The sequence below is a fragment of the Balearica regulorum genome, chromosome 24 (genome assembly GCF_011004875.1).
Source record: "Balearica regulorum gibbericeps isolate bBalReg1 chromosome 24, bBalReg1.pri, whole genome shotgun sequence".
Lineage (NCBI taxonomy): Eukaryota > Metazoa > Chordata > Aves > Gruiformes > Gruidae > Balearica > Balearica regulorum.
In genome coordinates, this window is record NC_046207.1 from 7483711 (window position 1) to 7501373 (window position 17663).

A 17663-nucleotide genomic window follows, 5' to 3' on the forward strand; every position below is an offset into this window, starting at 1 on the left:
AAACTGACAAGGTTTTGGAGACACTAAGCTGAAACAGACTGTGTTTTGAAACTGCTTTTGTAATCTGCTACTGAATTTTATGATTCTAAAAGTCAACCCCAAACTGTTAAAAGCCAAGCAGGTTTTAGCAGCTACTCTGGTAAAGTACAATACGGCATGTTCCCAGCTGCTCTGGAAAGGAGAAGGAAATGACGACGGACAAACAGAAAGGAATATCCACCTGCACAGCCCTGACTTAGGAAGGCTAACTGAAGGAGATTCTTAAAAAGAAAAACATTTCAAAATACCCCCCAAATCCATAAAATCCCACAAATCCTCCAAGTGTCACAACATCAGCCATCCTGAGGAACCGGCCTGTGAACTACATGGCTGTTCTCATTGCCGCTAAGCAGCAGGTTTAGGCCTTCGCATTTTAAGGCAGAACTTCAGCCATGCTTTACAAGTTCTTAGCGATGGGAAACTCACGCTGAAGACAGCCCAGTAAGGCACTGAAACTTCTTTTTAACTATTTTCATGTCCTTTTCGATCTCCTTCTGCCTGATTCTCTCGCACCTCGAGCCCCACCGCTACCGAACACGCTCAGGCCACCCCAGGATCCTGCCCAGCGACAGCCACGATTTGGGCATCTCCTCCTCCCGTCCTTCTCAATTTCTCCTTTCACCAGAGGGCAGGGAAAACAAAAGGTACAAAGTGCATCAGAGCTCCCTTTCGCAAGCATAGATCTGATTATATCAGGTAAAAATTCTTTTTGGAGGTTTCTCTCAGGACAAGCTCAGTACACTGGCTGATTGTTTTTAAAGATGGGCACGGAGGGATGTCAGATTTTAGGCAAGAAGCAAGTTTCTCAAAACTGCTACCAGGAGAAATACGATGTCAGGCTTTTAAATGGATGTTAGACTCCAAGTGCTTTTGAAAATCCAAGAACTTTAAAATCTCTAGGTATTCAAACCACAATCCCAGCAGATTAGATAAATAAAACAGTTTAAAAATATGCATGAACTATGGAAAAAAAAAATCACTTTGCTGTATACGTTTATCATTTTTCTGATGTATTCTCTCGGCATTCAAAATTTTAGCATAAGTTCTTTAAAATTACTGTAACACTTCCCTTGTGCATAAGCCACAATACAAAGTAGAACTGAAATACACTCTGCTAGAAATTTCTCGGAAAACTAGAGAATATTTGTAAAACAGAGAGATCATTTTCAGAATAGAAAGATTTCTCTGTCAGCATGAAATCCAATCCGTTCCTGGTTTTGACTAAAGTAGCTGCTATAATAAACAAACGATGACTTGTATACAGAAGCTTGTTCAAAGCGTTTTCTTACAGATTTTTTGCACCAACGGACCTTAAAAGCCCCACTGAACTTTATTTAAAGTCCTTACCAGTTAACTTCTTCACAGGTTGGAGCCGAACACTGATAGACTGATGTGTGAGTAAGGGGGAGGATGGAAGGGAGCGGGACATGCCCTCCATAATCCGAATGTGCTGCATACCTTCGGTCACTGGGAGTGGCGGAATAGCGTAGTCTGGTTCAAAAGCACAGTCGTTCTCTGTGGAGGTGCCTGGTGGGAATATAAAAATAAAGAGGAACTGGTCAGAATACAAGGGAGTCTCCTGCTTTTATCATTACTAGAGAGAGGACTGTCCGGCTCGGGGAGCCCAGCCGCAGAGCCACCCCGCTGCACGGAGCGCTCAGTCCTGCAGGGACAGCTGCTTTCTCCTGTTCATCTTGCAGGGTCTTGACACTTCCCTTGAAGAAGTTATATTTCTGGAATAGCATCTCAGCACACCTCTTTAGATTATCAACAGTATAACCATGAAGAATTTATTTTTATTTTTTAATTTGTCTTTCAGAGTCCTAGAGTCACCAGTTTTAAATATAATGCAGACAAAGCAATAATCTGTTAAGTTTTTTGTAGGTTTTGATTGTATATTTCTAACAAAAATTTCCAGCTGATTTAAATTTCAACATGAGGACCTTTAGTCTACCCCCCTTGACCAAAACAGAAGAACAAAACCCTCCAAAAGCAGCCGCCTCCAACTCTCCCCTAACAAACCCACAGAAGCACCCAGAGCCCACAAAGCCTGTATGGGGGTCGCATCACTACGGATCCACATCGTAGACACCAGATAACATGACAACAAGTGGAGACAGAACAATAAAGGCACATACTGCTAATTGTTGCAATAAATATTAATGACAAAGGAAGGGCAGGTGCTCCAGATCAGCAAGAGCTGGGAGCCGTAAGGCTCCTCCTGTTACCTGCAGAATATGGAAACCTCTGGTCAAGAACACTTGGTTCTCCACCTCTGGTCAGTAAGATTAACAACCTAACACAGACAACTAATAATTCATCTGCAAAACCAACTTAAAACTTTAACATTTTAGCTTTCGGTGCCTACTAAGTCTTTCCTCCATAAAGACATTTATTATTTGATCTCCATTGGATAGCTGTGTGGTTCTCAATGGCTTGCGAGAAGAGAAAATGTAAAGTCCTGGCCAGAAGGTTAGACAGACAAAAGTGAGAGAAAACAAAAGGGTAAATGCCTCAAATACACGGTACTCCAGAGGAGACAATGGACTAACTATTCCAGACAGCCAAAGGACAATGTGAACAAATCAACATCTTATTTATGATCGGAGGAAAAGCCCATATGAAAAAAAATCTCAGACAAGCTCCTGAAGTGTTCTAAGAGGTATCACTTCTGGCTACAATCCATCCATTACTGATGCCAACTTTCAGGAACATCCCTCACCATTTTTGTATCGTTCTCTACTAGAAACCAAAACAAACACTAACACGCTTTACACATACACTATTTTTGACAGCTCAAAATATGACTTTTTACTCTCTTGCTTACTGAACGCTTGCCACACTCACAATAGTTTACTGAACACAGATTCCAAGTCTAATCCTTACAGAGGTGATTTTCTTTAACTTCTGTATGCTCTAGTAAGTATGCTACAGTTTGGTATGTTTTATTCATCAGAGACTGTCATTATTGCCACAACCTATGAGCGAGACACTGATGGTTTTCTATTCATTTCATGCTGCTTTAATTAAGTGTGCACACAAATGCTCTAACGGAGTACATCCCTTTAAGGAAGAACAGATCATTGTTTTTCTTTTTTTGTATTAAGAGATACTGTTGCTGGCAATATCCTGCCTTTTTTTATTATACATATATAAAATATTTGGCTATAGTCAGAGACAACTAGAATTACTGCCTCACCACCCATTTCTACGTCAGCAGCAGCTCAGCCCTGCTTCTCAGCCAGAGCCCATCGAAGCGAGGCGGCCGTGTGCCACTGCGACCCACCTCCCATCAGCACTGCTTCGTCACATTGAGCCTGCGCTTCTGGCCAGCCCCAAAGCATTTCATCAGTCCTCTTCAGTCATGCACCGGCAGTACTTTGGTGTGCTACAACTGCATTCCTCTCATGTAATTTCGGTGTCCATGGAAGAGATGTCTACAGCCAAGCAAGCTGTCTAGAATCGCTTCTAGAAAGCAGGGAGTTTAGGGCAAGATTCATCTAATGACACGTTTGAGGGTTCTGCTTCAGGAAGAGAAGAATCCCAGGCCGGACACTCCGCTGGCTCCATCCATTCCCTCTCCAGGGACTACTAAGGGAGCTGAGGGCAACAGGCAGCTCCGCTGCACCCACCCACGTTCAGACCCCAGGGTCTCCCATTTGAAGCACATCTGAGCTGCACACAACGACCACAGCCCCAGAGGAAGGCACACTGCCATTTCTCAGATCTCCTTCCATCGGATGTTACGCAGCACATCAGGCAGACGGGACAAATGAGGTATGCTGGAGACAAACACGCTCTCAAGAGCAAGGCCAAGACTTGCACACACACAACACGGGACAGTGCTACTGCTCAGCAGAGCTCGAAATCTCGAGTTTGATGATCTTGTTTTGAGGTTTTTCCTGCTAATCATCCAAAAGAGGTAGTGGCTCTGTGAGTGGAGTTGGGCATGATTTTTCCAGGAGGGCAAAATTGGATAGCATACTGCTAATATAAGAAAAAAAATTTACTTCTTCCAGCTGTGCATTGCCAATTGTAATTACTGGCTCCATATATAGCTTCGTTGACATAAGCTGAGCGAGGACCTTGCCTTTTCCAGGGTTGTTGCGAGCTGAACACCGCAGCTGACTCTGCAAGCCTATTCATCATCACCTGCGAGCGCCAGGAAAGGCAAACCAGCATCAGTGCCAAAATCGGCACTGGCATCGACAGAAACAAGCCATGCTGTTTTTTCAAAATACATTTGGTGCCAGAGACAAAAAAAAAAAAAAAAAAGATTTGCCATCATTGATTTTGATTCTTAAAAAAAGTTCAAATTTCCTCAGGCTGGATTTTGGGGTTTGAGGGAACCATAAACACTAGGCATCTACTGCAACTTCAGGTCTGGGAAAGACCTAGAAGTCTGTGTGCATTTCACTGGTTATGATAGTGTAAGTTCGCAATATCTTTGACCTAAACCCGAGGGCAACCGGGGGCAGTATCTTACATAGAAATAAAAGTAATGATATCTTTGCAAAGTTTTCAGTAGTATTTTCCCTCTCAATATTCAAATGCTTTACAACATTTTGTGAACTCACAAAATATCCCCAACATACTATTTTCATTCCACAGATGTCAAAATTTCTCTCTCATCCTTGCCAGAGTAAACAAATGTGCAAACAAGGTAATTGAAAGAGTCTTAAATTTGTTTCAGTCAGAAGGAACACCGGGTTTAATCAAACCCTCAAATTCGGGATCAGTCAAAGCTGAACTGGAACTTTGACAGTTTGTCTATAAAATATATTTAAGCAAAATGTTACTGCAAAGTGCATATTTGAACTGATAAACTATTTCTTGAAGTATTCCAAGATAATAAAGCTTTAAACAGCTGTAATACTTGGGCATCACACCCAGCCCCATGGAAGTTTAAACACAAGAAAGACGACCGCCTCATTTCAGTTGGCTGGTTTATCTAGGCATAATAAAACCCCGTAAGCCATCATTATGAAAAAGACGTGTTGACATGTGCAGACAGATAGCAACTTACAGACACGGAACAGGGCAAAGCTAAAGATAATACTTATATAGACCAAAGAGACAACTTCTACACTGCAGAAAGCCTGTGTCTACACTCACATCCGCTGATCCAAATGGAAATATTTAGCACAGAAGCTTGTTTCTCCAAGAAGCTAGACATATTTTTTTACCTGTTTCCCCCTCCATTCCCGCTCATACTGAAACTTCTTGCTAGCTACTGCAACTCCTAGAGTCATACTCATTGAGGCAAACAGATATGGGTTGGTCATTCTTTGGCAAGTAAGTACTTGCAAAAAAATCCTCACGTTCTCTGCCCAAAAGCGGTGCTTTTCCACGGCAGCTGAGATGCTGAATAAATAGGCTGAAACGTAACCTGGGAGAACAGGGTCTGAAACATGCAGACAGAAACGCAGCAGGCAACTCCCATCGGCAGCCACATCTGAGCTGCTGTATCTTGTAACAACAAGCTAACGGACAAAACCCAGACAAATGAAAGGACATCACAGGGACCAACGGCAGAGACTGTGGGCAAGGCTCAGCCTCCAGAAGTAACACAACGGGAACTTTATCTGAGCTAACAGTGTCTGGAAAAGAGCAACCATTCATTCAGTATCCTCGAAGCACAGAAATGCTGCTTGTACGCAAGCTACCACAGGGTACACGCAGTTATAAATTCCCTTGTTCCTTCCCAATTTAACTCTTCTATTTTAAAATAAGAAAATTTAAAATAATACATTTTAACATAGGAATTTTTTTTTACTATTTTAACAAGAGCAGTTTCAGCTGTTGATGTTTCACAGGGCTTCAGGGTTTTAACTAAATTCCGATCCCCCTAATTCTGATCGCAAGCTTCAATCACTTGCAATAATTTCGCCTGGGCAACGCTGGAATACTGCCAAAAAAGAACAATGCTCTGGAGAACATGTCTCCATAATAAATCATTAGGACATCATGACAACAACAGACTTGAACCTAAATGAAAGGAAAATTATTGCTGCAATCCCAAAGAGAAAATAAGTCAATGCACATAGCACCTACTAGAGACATGCTTCCAAAAAATGCTTACCCTAAAGAGCTGTGTGAAAATACCAGCATTTTCACAACCCTCACAAACGAGCAATTGCTTAAAACTTTAATTAAGCTACTTCAAAGGACACGTAAGCCAGCGCAGATGTAAGAGCTGCTGCCACCAGTGACAGAAATTCCCACTGCATGGCTCTAGTGGTGGTTTTAACGATGTGATACTCCACAAAAGAGTTTGTAGAATCACTATTTAAATAACGTAAAAACTATTTTTACTACTCTCTTCCCAGGACCTTTTGCCCTGTTCCTGGAGGATGAAACAAAACAAAGCAAAAGATGTTCCCAGGCAGGAACGCTCAGGTCCCATCTCTATCACATCACGGGGAGGATAACCTGGTTACCGAGAACCAGCCAGGCTCTCCCCTTTGCAATCAGCAGGGAAGGCAAGTGGTCACCGTGTGCTAGCAGCCTGGTGATTTGTGCTGGTATGTGCTGAAGATGTCTTATGCCACGAGCTCCAATGACCATCTGCAAAATGGAGATGCCGTCCACTCTACAGGTATGCCTGTGCTGTGCCATGAATTAGTCTAAACTCCTTCAAACTAGACAACGATAGTCTCACTTGTGAATATTAGTATATTTGTAGCTATACGGATAATAACGATGGTTACAAAACTGTAAGATTACACAGTCTCATGAAAACCACAAAACGCTTATATAAAAGGTGAACAAATGAGACATGAGTCACTGAGGCAGAACAACACTAAGGTTTACCTTGCCCAGATCGGCTCTGACGGGAGTCTACACTTGCCTGTCTTCGGTCTGGTGGCTCCTCGTTCCCTCCATCTGCATGAGAACCAAAACAGCAGAAATAGAACATCATAGTGGACAGGTCAGGCAGATGCAACTTTTCCTTGAGTACCATCACCTATCTTGTAGCAACACAGAACAAAAGGTCCCTCTCGCAGATGGAAACGGGGGCAAACTGCTGACTGACTCCTCTGCTGTTCCTTCCAGTTTCTCCCCAGCTCACTGCAAATGAAATCCGTGAGGGCCTCAGGATATAAACAGGCTTTTAATTTCTCCTACTGACCCCACAGACATTTGAATGAAATAGTAACCAAGCTGTGCATCTTCAGTTAGTTCCTTCATTTAGGATCGTTATATCAAAATATAAAAAAATACTTAGCATTTGAAGAACGAGATTCAGAAAAAAGAAAAAAAATATTTTTTGAAATTGTTTCCCTTTAAAATTGTTTGTCAGCTAAAAAATGGGATGGCTGGGAAGAAGAAAACCACTCTCATTACATCCTCTTGAAACTGTTTAGGAAAGCAGCTATAGTTAACAAGTAACAAATCCATCTGGATAAATGCAGAGCGGGACATTGCGTACAATATTATACAATTAATTACATGCTGGTCTTCATCGATCAACTGACCAGATTAGAAACAATAGATATGCGCATCAATATAGATGCTTGAGTACACAGGGTTTATGCCAGCTGGAAGCAAAAAGAAGTCCAGCTACACAGATTGTGAAAAAGCAAAACCAGGCATTTCAAATGCAGGATATATTTCAGAGGTTATTACACCTTATGGCAGGAGGAGGGGAGGCTTTTATCATCTTTAAAAATAGTTTTGAAGTAACTGAATTCTTAAATAGCTGTTTAAAAACTCAGTAGTTGATTTTAGCATTTATACTTTTTGATTATACTAAAAGCAGCTGCACTGTGATGTGTTTATATCTATCTATCTAGATATATCTATATATATCCCCAGTTATTTGTTGGGCAGGCCTGTCATGCCATAAAGTAATTCAACTTTATCAACTCGTATTACATGCGAGTTACATCTGTTACTCTGGCTTGAAAGGGAAGTTGAGCGAGTATTGGAGCACATCACCAGAACCGATAAGGTGACCGAAAATCTCAGCCTACTGACACCCCCAAAAAAGCAGAACCACAGCCCAGGCTGCAGAGAGGTTTCTTCTTTCCTCCTCCCTTGACAAAATGCTTCCAGCCCTCAGTTTCCCTGAAGCAATGCTCAGGCACCTTCAATGGGGGCCAGCAATGCGATTTTCTGTCACCTTTGTGTTTCTCCCTGCTCATACCACAGCTGCACGTCCCGGTCAGCCTCCTAAAGCCAGCTACAGCAATCTCGAAATCCCTGCCTTTGTATCGTTTGCTCGTGCCCGATAAGCATCCCAGCTACTGGGCATCAGAGGGGCCACAGATCATGACATTTTCCCCGCTCGCTCTTCTATTCTGGTTGCAAGGAGAATGTGACATTACAAATGAGACTGAAATTTCGATGTATTCAAGGAGCCTTTATTAGCCTGGAGACACTCTCTTGGGGTTAGTTACAGTGAGTCTTCCTACAGTCCGGCTGGCGTGAAAGAGTATTAACAGATCACGCGCTCTGTATTTTTACTTGTAATATACAATGTTAGTTTTGAACAGTGCTTAGCATATGGATATCATTATCGCTAAAGGCCCCCCAGCCACGAGCCCACATATACAACCTCTAAGCTATGAAGAAAACAAAAAACCTTTCCGTTCCAAACACAAATACACAATGCAAGATAATTAGGAGGAGTGAAAGTTTCAGAAGACGAGGGTTATTAAAATCAGGAGTAAAATCCTGTCTTGATCAAAAGCCACATAATCATCATTAAAAGAGAAACGCAATAATTTTTTTTTTTTGCATAGTTATTGTGAGGAGTGACGCTAAATCAACATGTTGCCAGGACAGCCCAGCTAATCCACAGGTGGGTCCAGGCAAACCTTCCCCGGCACGGAGCCGGCAAGAGGCTGCGTTGGTTTTGATGGAGGTGGACTGCTCATGGAGGAGATGCTGCAGGATGTGACCTCGCAGCAGATCGCACGTGCAAAGGTCTGGTTATGTGGCAGAGATGGACCAACGGCCCCGTCCTGCCATGAGAATAACCCCAGAGGTCCCCACAGGCAGGAAGATACAACGCAGTTGGGTTAAATTACATCTAAAAGAACCTCTGAAATAAGACTTCAAAATCAAATACAATTTTTGGGTTTAAAACTACAGTAAAATGAGGGAATGTTTGGTGACATGAAACTGGTCTGTAAGTTTTTCTTGAATTCACAGAGTAACTTTTTTCCATCGTGCTTTGCAATGGGATTTACACAACAGCTTAACTCTCATTTCAGTGAAATACTTTTGAACAAAGGCAGCTAATATTTCATCACATTAATAATAGTTTCCCTATCATAAACAGATGTTCCAAATTAACTTTAAAATGCCCTTATTCTAATTCATGTCAAAGAGCTACACAATGCCCCAAAAACTCTAATACATGCCTGACAGAGATGGAAGAGTTTTGAAAGTTAGGGGGAAAAAAATATAAAGGACTTTAAGGACTAAATTGAGCTTAAAACATAAGAGTACAGTAAGGGGTGCCTGACCTCCCCAGTCAATGTTGCTGGGTGGGATGAATTCTGGAGACGAAGGAACAGACCAAATATGAACCATTCCAATTTATTCATTTTCCCCATATAACCGGGCTCTTTTCAAAACATATGTTACCCTCACATCCTCAGCATGGTTTTGCTTTAATTCACCCCATTCCCACTCCTGCAGATCTCCTGTGGTCCTCCGTCCTCACCCAGCCAGGTTTACATTCCCACCTGCTTCAGATCCACACGTTTCAGACAAACTTGACCCAGCACCATTCCCCTACCTCCCGTTCAGAAGATTAATGAAAAATAAAACACGATTCACTAGGGACATGTAAATACTCTCAGCAACAACAGTTGCCATCACCAGGTGGTGGACTGGAGACTGGCAGAACAGGAGAGCATCTCTTGCTTTATGACATGAGGTACAACAGGGAAACTAGAGTAACCGAAGCATCAACCTGCATTTTATCGCAGCTGGTTTGCAGCTCTTCCAGAATTTGAGTCCCCCATTAACAGGAGCAACAAGGTTCTTCCTTGACACCATTTTTGGTGCGGAGGAAACACAAGCTGCTGTTTGGAAGACAGAAGGCTTTTACCCCACAGCTTTACTGGGAATCTAAATCCTATTTGGATTTTCTACAATGAAGTAAATCTAAGAGACAGGCATGTCCTTTATTTTAAAAGAAGAAAAAAAACCCAACCTGTTAGCTTTTAGCCCAAAATGAATAGGTTTGGGTCTCTGGGAAGTCAGATATCTTCTGAGTGTGGTACATTTACAAAATACAAGATGGAAGCTTAAATAGATACACCGCCAACCCACAAGTAGCAGAACTGCTGCATGTATCATGTCGAAGTAGGAATTAATCTATTTAAGATCACTTGGAAGGACAGGATCTCTCCTGTACAGTCACTTGGCCATACCAAAACCAGTGCTCGTGCTTTGAGAACAAGCATTAACCAAGGCAGCGGAGCTGACGGCCCACAGACCCACGGTCCTGCTCTCCAACGCTCCACAGCAGGATGCAAAACCGCGACAACCCGCTGCCAAAGCCATCACATTTGAGAACAGGAACTGCTGCACAGGATTCAGAGCCTGGTATAGATTTCTCAAGTAATTTGCAGGTTACACAATATATTAAGGGGGAGAGAAAGATCACAGTAAATTAACTTCCTGAATCAATTTAGGAGGGTGGGAAAGGAAAAAAAGAAATCTGATGACTCAGCATATGCGATGCCGTTAGTCAGCACGCAGTTGTGCTCACCTGTTGGTGCTGCGTTTGGTGCAGTTGCAGCAAAGGCTGTAGCCTGGGTGAAACACAGCGTGATCTAATGGGCAGCCTCAAACCATGCAGTGGCTTTTAATGAGGAACAGTTTGAGAACAAGCATAGCCGGTGTGAAGCTCACAAACGTAGAGAGGTGCATGTGCCTGCACACCTAATGTAGAGAAATAAAACCACGGGTTCACTGTACTGACATAAGGCAGCCAGACAAGCTGAGGGCTGTTTCGGGAAGCCCTTAACCCCCTCCCCTGCGACCACCCACCCTTCCCATCTGACGTGCCCTGTCTGTTCAAGTAACAGCAGCAGCAAACACGGAGCCCCCCGCCACAGGCAGAGCCAGGCAGGGTGGATTCTCCAGGGCAGAGCAGGCGCCTTCTCCCTCGCAGGCAGCAATTGGGAAATGATGAATACTTGCAATAAAAATATAAAAAAATAATACAAACAAATCAACGCCAGGTAGTGGAAAAGGCTGGTACCTGCAGAATTGAAGATGTATGGTGAAAAGGCAGAGGACTGCAGGAAGATAAGGAACAGCCTGCAGTTAAGAGCTGAACAATTTAATTTCTCTTTCTTTGCTACAAATCAAAATTTTGAGCACACTCCATTCCCTGCAGTGGAGGAGCAAGGTTACTAGAGAACAATACCATACATAATTAAAGACTTATCTTAATACACACGCAAAAAAAAGAGGCAAATTACTGTTGCTAGGGGAGCATTAATTCTCACGTTTTCAAACTTCTGAGTGCTTGAGTTTATGGTCTTGATAGCATTCACGTCTTCATGCACATCAGGACTGTCATTCCAATAATACTGTTAGTGATTTTATTTATGCATGATTTTAGTTAGTTGTTAGTATTCGCTCTAGCAATACCTATTCTTTATAGGGATCACCTACTATTTGGACAATAGTTTGCAGACAGTATCACTCATGGAAGTGCAATCAACTCAGCTGCTGTAACGCCTGTCAGCATGGTGAAACACCACAGTTATTGACAAAGCATCAGATGCAACGTGTAAAAGAGGTCACCGAAAGTAAATCGGTTGTGAAATCATTGCTAGAAAACACAGACATCTGTGTTAATTTAAAATAAAGATCAGAACAGACCAAGATAAACCTGGTTAAGAAGCTTCTACAGAAGTTGCCATGAAAACAGAAAGTGATTGTTTTTTGCAAATGCCACAGGGGAGGTGAATGACATAGGTAAAAATAAAAAATCCTCCCTCTCATTGCTAGATACAGGATAATATGGATTACTGAGCCGATACTTTACTATCTCAGTGTTAAGAAACTCCCTTACAATTTACACATTATTTTAATTTCAGAAAGATGCTGTCTCATCAGCATCTAACATCCCTCCAACTGGGATGTCGGACGGAAACTGGGGTCAGAAATCCAAAGAGGGCTGTCCAAGTGGGGGATTATGTGGTGAGCATACAGCAAATGGGAATAGCTAGTAATTCTTTCTCTCATTTACAAAGAAGTTAAGTAATCTGAACACAATCATGGTTAATAACAGCTTCAAAAAAGCAGTCTCTCCTACTATAAATGGGGCTGAGAAACGTCCGCTTCCTGTTCCTCCTTGCCTGCTTGTCTCCCCCTCCTCTATTCTACCAGCTCTCCATTTAAAACCAGTGACACAACAAATCCTCTCCAATACACAGAACAACTGTATTCTTTGAACTGACTGCTCCCGAAGGGAAAGAAAACCCCAAGGGTTTCAGCGATCCTACCACGTAAATCCACTGCACAAAGCACTGCATCGCAATTAGTAGGACCGCTCTGCAAATAAAATACAAGCAAGATGCATCTGCAACAACACGATCTGATGTCAGCAAACAGCACAGCACCTTCAGCATCACCTCACTGCCAGGTGTTCACGTTAAAGGCAAAGACAACAAGTCTTAAATAAAGTGCCAGCAGTCCAATATTCCTGTTCCCCTATTTAATTAAAAAAGGGTCTAAAATACACAACGTGACTAAATGTTTTCCCAGTTCTTTTATGTGACAAAGCAATTTTTAATGCAGAAAAATAAAAGGGTGGGTCAGCCTGCTTTACGCATGCTGGGAAATCTGCTGCAAGAACTGACTGCATTAGATGTGCCGTTGCTCTAACAGCAACTGACAGAGCGTGCTCCGCTAGAATAGCTTATAAATCATTACTTTAAACCTGCATCGTATCAAAATTGTATTTGGAAAACACAGAAGACTCACACAAAGCCAGTCCAGCAGTTAGAAACTGAGCTGATTCCAACCCAGCCTGGCATCCCTGCAGAAGGAAAGGACTGCCTTGTGCACGGCATAACGTACGGCGATGTGGCTCCCAACTGCCATCGTGCTCCCAAAACACAGACACAGGCAAAAGGAAGAGAAAAAATAAATATAAAAATCAAACTGCCGCAGGGGGTGAGGGAACGCCAGATCAAAGCGTGCGGTGACGGCAGCCAGACCGGTCCCAGGACCTCAGGACGCCGCTGCTGACGGAGAGAGCGCTGGGTCCGGTCCCTGGAGCCCGCAGCGGCTCAGCCCAGCGTAGGAGATGTAGTGGCAAATCTCGCTCTCAGCAATCCCGATGGATCCCAGCCAGGCGAAGGAAGGACATGTGCCAAACGCAACCGCCTGCCGTCCTCCCGGGTGCGAGCCGTGCCTGGAAAGAGGCAAACCGTACCCAAATGGAGCAAGAGGGGAGGGCAGACCGAGCCTGGTACTTAAGAGTCATTTTAATAAAAAATTCTTCCTGATTACTTAGTTTGTGAGGGGGTCTTCTGCTTCAGAAAACAAATATAAAAATTATTATTGTGCTTAAATTAGTATAATTATTAAAATTGTGATAAAAATTAAGAACTCCATTAATTTACTAACAGAATAAAGCACCTACCCCCACCAAAGTAAGTCCCCATTGGGAGTGTTGGGGTGCGTGGGGGGGTGTGGTTGGGGGTGCTGAGGGTGGGAGATTTTTAGTGATGGAACGATAGGACAGACCTGGGTTATTAATTGCCAGACCATTAAAAAAAGCTCCCTAACCACTTTCCAACATGCTGAATCCCTTATGAAGGGCTCTGATAATTCACACAAATCATAAGAGTGACACAAGGCGTACTATTTCTGTGTAGAATTATTTTTCTGCAATTAATGCTAAAGATAACATTATACAAACTCCCTCAAATTCCTAGACCAGATGAACAGATCATCATTCCTCGGCTGAGAGTACCCACAAAAAGCAGGTACTTTGCAGAGGTAAGCCGAGTAGTGACATTTCAAAATGTCAAAAAGGAAAAAGCCTACCTCAATTACATCACTGCTCTGATAAAAAAAAAAAACCCAATCACCAAACATACAAAAAAACCCAAACCAGTAAAAGCTTTTCAGCTGCGTACAGTTTATTATGCAAAGCAATGGGAGACACAAGTCGCAGAAATGTTTTCATAAATGTAATATTACATTTGGTAACTGTTAATCCATGGGTCATCAGAAGACTTTCTTCCTTTTTTGCAAACAAAATGCTAGTATTTAGGAAAATGGAAATGCCAGGCTGTGTTCTGAAATATAGTTTAGCTAAAGTGGAAAATTAATATACATTTAATACAGATAAGGGGTTTTACCTCATTATATGTTAAATATAATCCCACTGGGCAGTAAGCAAATGAGGAGCTGGTACCGACATACGGTGGGGGCTGACACCAGTGGAGTCCGTGGTTTGAAAATAACCTTGAATATCATAAAATGTTCAACTTTATGAACAATTATTTCTGGAGTCATGACTATAAGAGGGCATAATGGATCGCAGAAACCCAGTATTATTGCCACTTTGTTAATACACCTAAAGACCAGAATACAAGTACACATGCCGGCTTGGTTATTCTATGAAAGCTTATGAAACTACATTAGAGATTTTTATCCGTAACTATACAAAGAGGCGTGCACTTTATACTTTGTGCACTTTAAAAAGGCATTACTAAGTACATTATCTAAATTTATAAACAAAGGCCAGCTACCCCCAGTACCTGCATTGTATCCCAGCTCATTAAGGAACATTCTCAAGAGCAGAAAGCAATCTGTAGCGAAAACAGCGTTCCTTAATTTGCCCAAATGGCTGTGAGAAAGGGCAAAAGCAGACATACATGGGCTCTGAATAGCCAAGGTGAACGCAAAGCATAACCCAGACATCAATCTACCCCCACTAAATTCATAATCTCAAGACTGGTTGTTCAAAAATGTGTATTATATTGGAAGTATACACTTTGTATTTCACGTTGAAGATGTCAGTGACTTCTTTTTATTTTTATCCATAACCTTCTTTTAATAAAAAGTCTGAAACCTCCATGATCCTTTAGATAGAATAAAACTTAAAAATTCATCCGAACTCTTTGTTTCTCTAATGCAGACATCCCTAAGCAGACCAAGTACACACCACAGTAATTTTCCTTTAAAAAAGCATATTAATTTAAAAACAGGACCAAGAAAAAATAAGAGCACACAAACTCAATATAAAATTAGATTAGCAAAGTTAATCTTGAAAAGAACTGGACTTCTTCAGACTCCTTACGTTCCGTTCACTGTCAGTGAGCTTTGGGTTAAATCACATCAGTGCTTCTAAAAATTCAACCAAATAAGCCATCTAACCTCACTGCATCTTAGCTGAGCAATTTTGTTTAGATTTACTGTTCAAATTTTCACTACTTGGCCCTAAAACTGTTTTGATGAACAATCTTTCAATCGAGTTACTAAAAGGGATAGAAGTAGCCTCGCTCGTTCACTATTTTAATCATTTAAATAAATGTAAAGCTGGTCTTTTTGGAAACCACATAAAAGTTAATGGGGCAGTGTAGGAAGTAATCAGCTGAATGTAATGTTTACTGTCACTGAATCAGAAAGGTACTAATTTGCAGCAATCTACGTGCATCAACTTATAATTATTTTTCTGAAATTATGTTTCGTGCTTCTATGGGGGCAACACAGAATCACCCAGGACGAGCAGATAAAAGAGCCAGGGTTACAACTTTCAGAGAGGAGGAAAAATAAGAAGCGTTTGCCTCTTCAGCAGTCGTTGTAAGGAAATGCAAACGCAGATACAAGAGATGGAATTTTATCCACCCAGTCAATAAAGGCTGAGGAACCATGGCAGATGGCTTGGAGAAAGCTGATCAAAGCACCCGAGTCAGAAATAACCTCACTGACGTGGAATTAGAGCTAAGCATTACCTATTTTACAAGACAAGACAATAACTAGGTTTAATAACTGGACAGAATATTGATTTGATGATAGAAAATATGTTTTTCTCAGAATTTGTGAGCAAATGCTCAAAATAGTGTTTTGTTAATTGTTTTCAAAGAAAGTTAAAATTTATCCTTATACACGAGATGGAAAACACAGTCAATTACAAGATCTTTATTCCAGACAAAGTATCTGTTTCACTATCAAAATCAGAGGACCTGAGAACTCACTCACAGCACCATCTAGCAAAATATTATTAATGCATCATTTTGCATTTTACTTCTAACTTTTATTTTTGTTCTGACAGGTAGATGAAGACCTTTTGTTAACAAACTGTGTGCCACTCAGAAGATAAATGAGGTTAATAGGTAAATGAGGCATTCTGTCTCCACAGACCTTTAACCTGGACCTTCTTCCCCCTGATTTTTGCTTTCTTAAAAGCAAACTGCACCACCACCACTGCCCAGGCAATTTCTCTAAGCCCAAGGGGTGTTTCCCAAATATTTCTCTTTCCCAAACGACAGGCTATTCATTAGCAAATCAACATTATATCATACATCAAAAAAATGTAACTGCAACCTGAGGAACACACCTTGGAATCCAAACTTCCAACATCTGCTGCGCAGACAACTCAATCTGGAAAACTGGTACGGCAAGAAACTGTTTCAACCATGATGTCAACCCTCGTGCCTTATTCCTTGCTGCTGCTGCTACTCCTACTAGAGCAGTCAGTCTGATCCATAGCAGTGCATTTTTGATCTAACATACTGGAATCTGTAGCCTGGGAGTCACCAAGTGTTATCTTACCAGAAACTTCGTTAAAGATGCCCAAGATTAGGTATTTGGGAAGAACCAGCCCGCTGGTGAAGTCACTCTGAAGCAGTTAACATCCGGACACTGTGTCACCCCTGCTCTGGCATGGTGAGAAGAGAGATGGGACCATCCCTTCACCCTTCCTCCTCTCCAAAGTACAGCTTCTCACTTACTGCAGGGACTATCCCTATGTTATTTTAGCCCTGGTGAAATGGAAACCCATCTTCATAAATGCTTGGAGAAAGAGCAAGCACATCCCTTCCAGGCTCTCACCCTCCCAGCAATGGTTTTTCCCCGAGCCTCGCCACCACCCATGGACCTCACGAGCCGCTCCAACACGCACCCGGGCTCGCTCCCGCTCTGCCCAAACATGCCTTGGGCTTTCAGAAACTCAGCTTAAGTGTGCCTCAGCCACAATGCCCGCAGGAGCCTCCGCGGTGGGGAAACGGCTTCTATTATCCTTAATCAGTAACCCAGCAGCTCCTCTGAGGCATAATCTAGAGGTAAAAGTTAAACGGAACATGTTTTCATTTACATTAAAGCACAAATTGTTTCTCTTGTTGCAATGGAACAGAATATCATTCTAGCCATTTGAAAGATGGGGTCTTCTATATTTTGGGATAAGGAAGTCTTACTTTCAAACTGAATTAGCATAGAATTAAACCTGGTGTCAGCACACACAAGCAGAACAAGTTATAAATTGTTACACCTTCCAATCTGCATAGATGTAATAATGAATATATATTGGGGGGGAAAAAGAGGTAGGAAAACAATAAAAATAACCAGAATATTTCAAAAGGCGATCAAAGAACAACTCTACAGACAGTCCAGTCATTCATTTTTTTAAA

At 41.9% G+C, this 17663-nt stretch overlaps 1 protein-coding gene across 19 annotated transcripts in view; it reads right to left on the reverse strand.

Moving 5' to 3' along the window:
• TANC2 (tetratricopeptide repeat, ankyrin repeat and coiled-coil containing 2) overlaps positions 1 to 17663 on the reverse strand; it is a 248943-nt gene that overhangs the window by 149582 nt on the left and 81698 nt on the right. For 9 of the 19 annotated variants that reach the window (XM_075775485.1, XM_075775496.1, XM_075775486.1 and 6 more), the window contains 2 exons: positions 6853 to 6924; positions 1387 to 1566 (listed from right to left, as the gene is read on the reverse strand). The exons of 1 other annotated variant lie outside the window; for it this stretch is intronic. In XM_075775485.1, the coding sequence (XP_075631600.1) occupies positions 1387 to 1566; positions 6853 to 6924 (252 nt within the window). The remainder of the gene's footprint in view (positions 1 to 1386; positions 1567 to 6852; positions 6925 to 17663) is intronic. 9 more of the 19 variants (XM_075775502.1, XM_075775500.1, XM_075775499.1 and 6 more) reach the window with 3 other exon arrangements.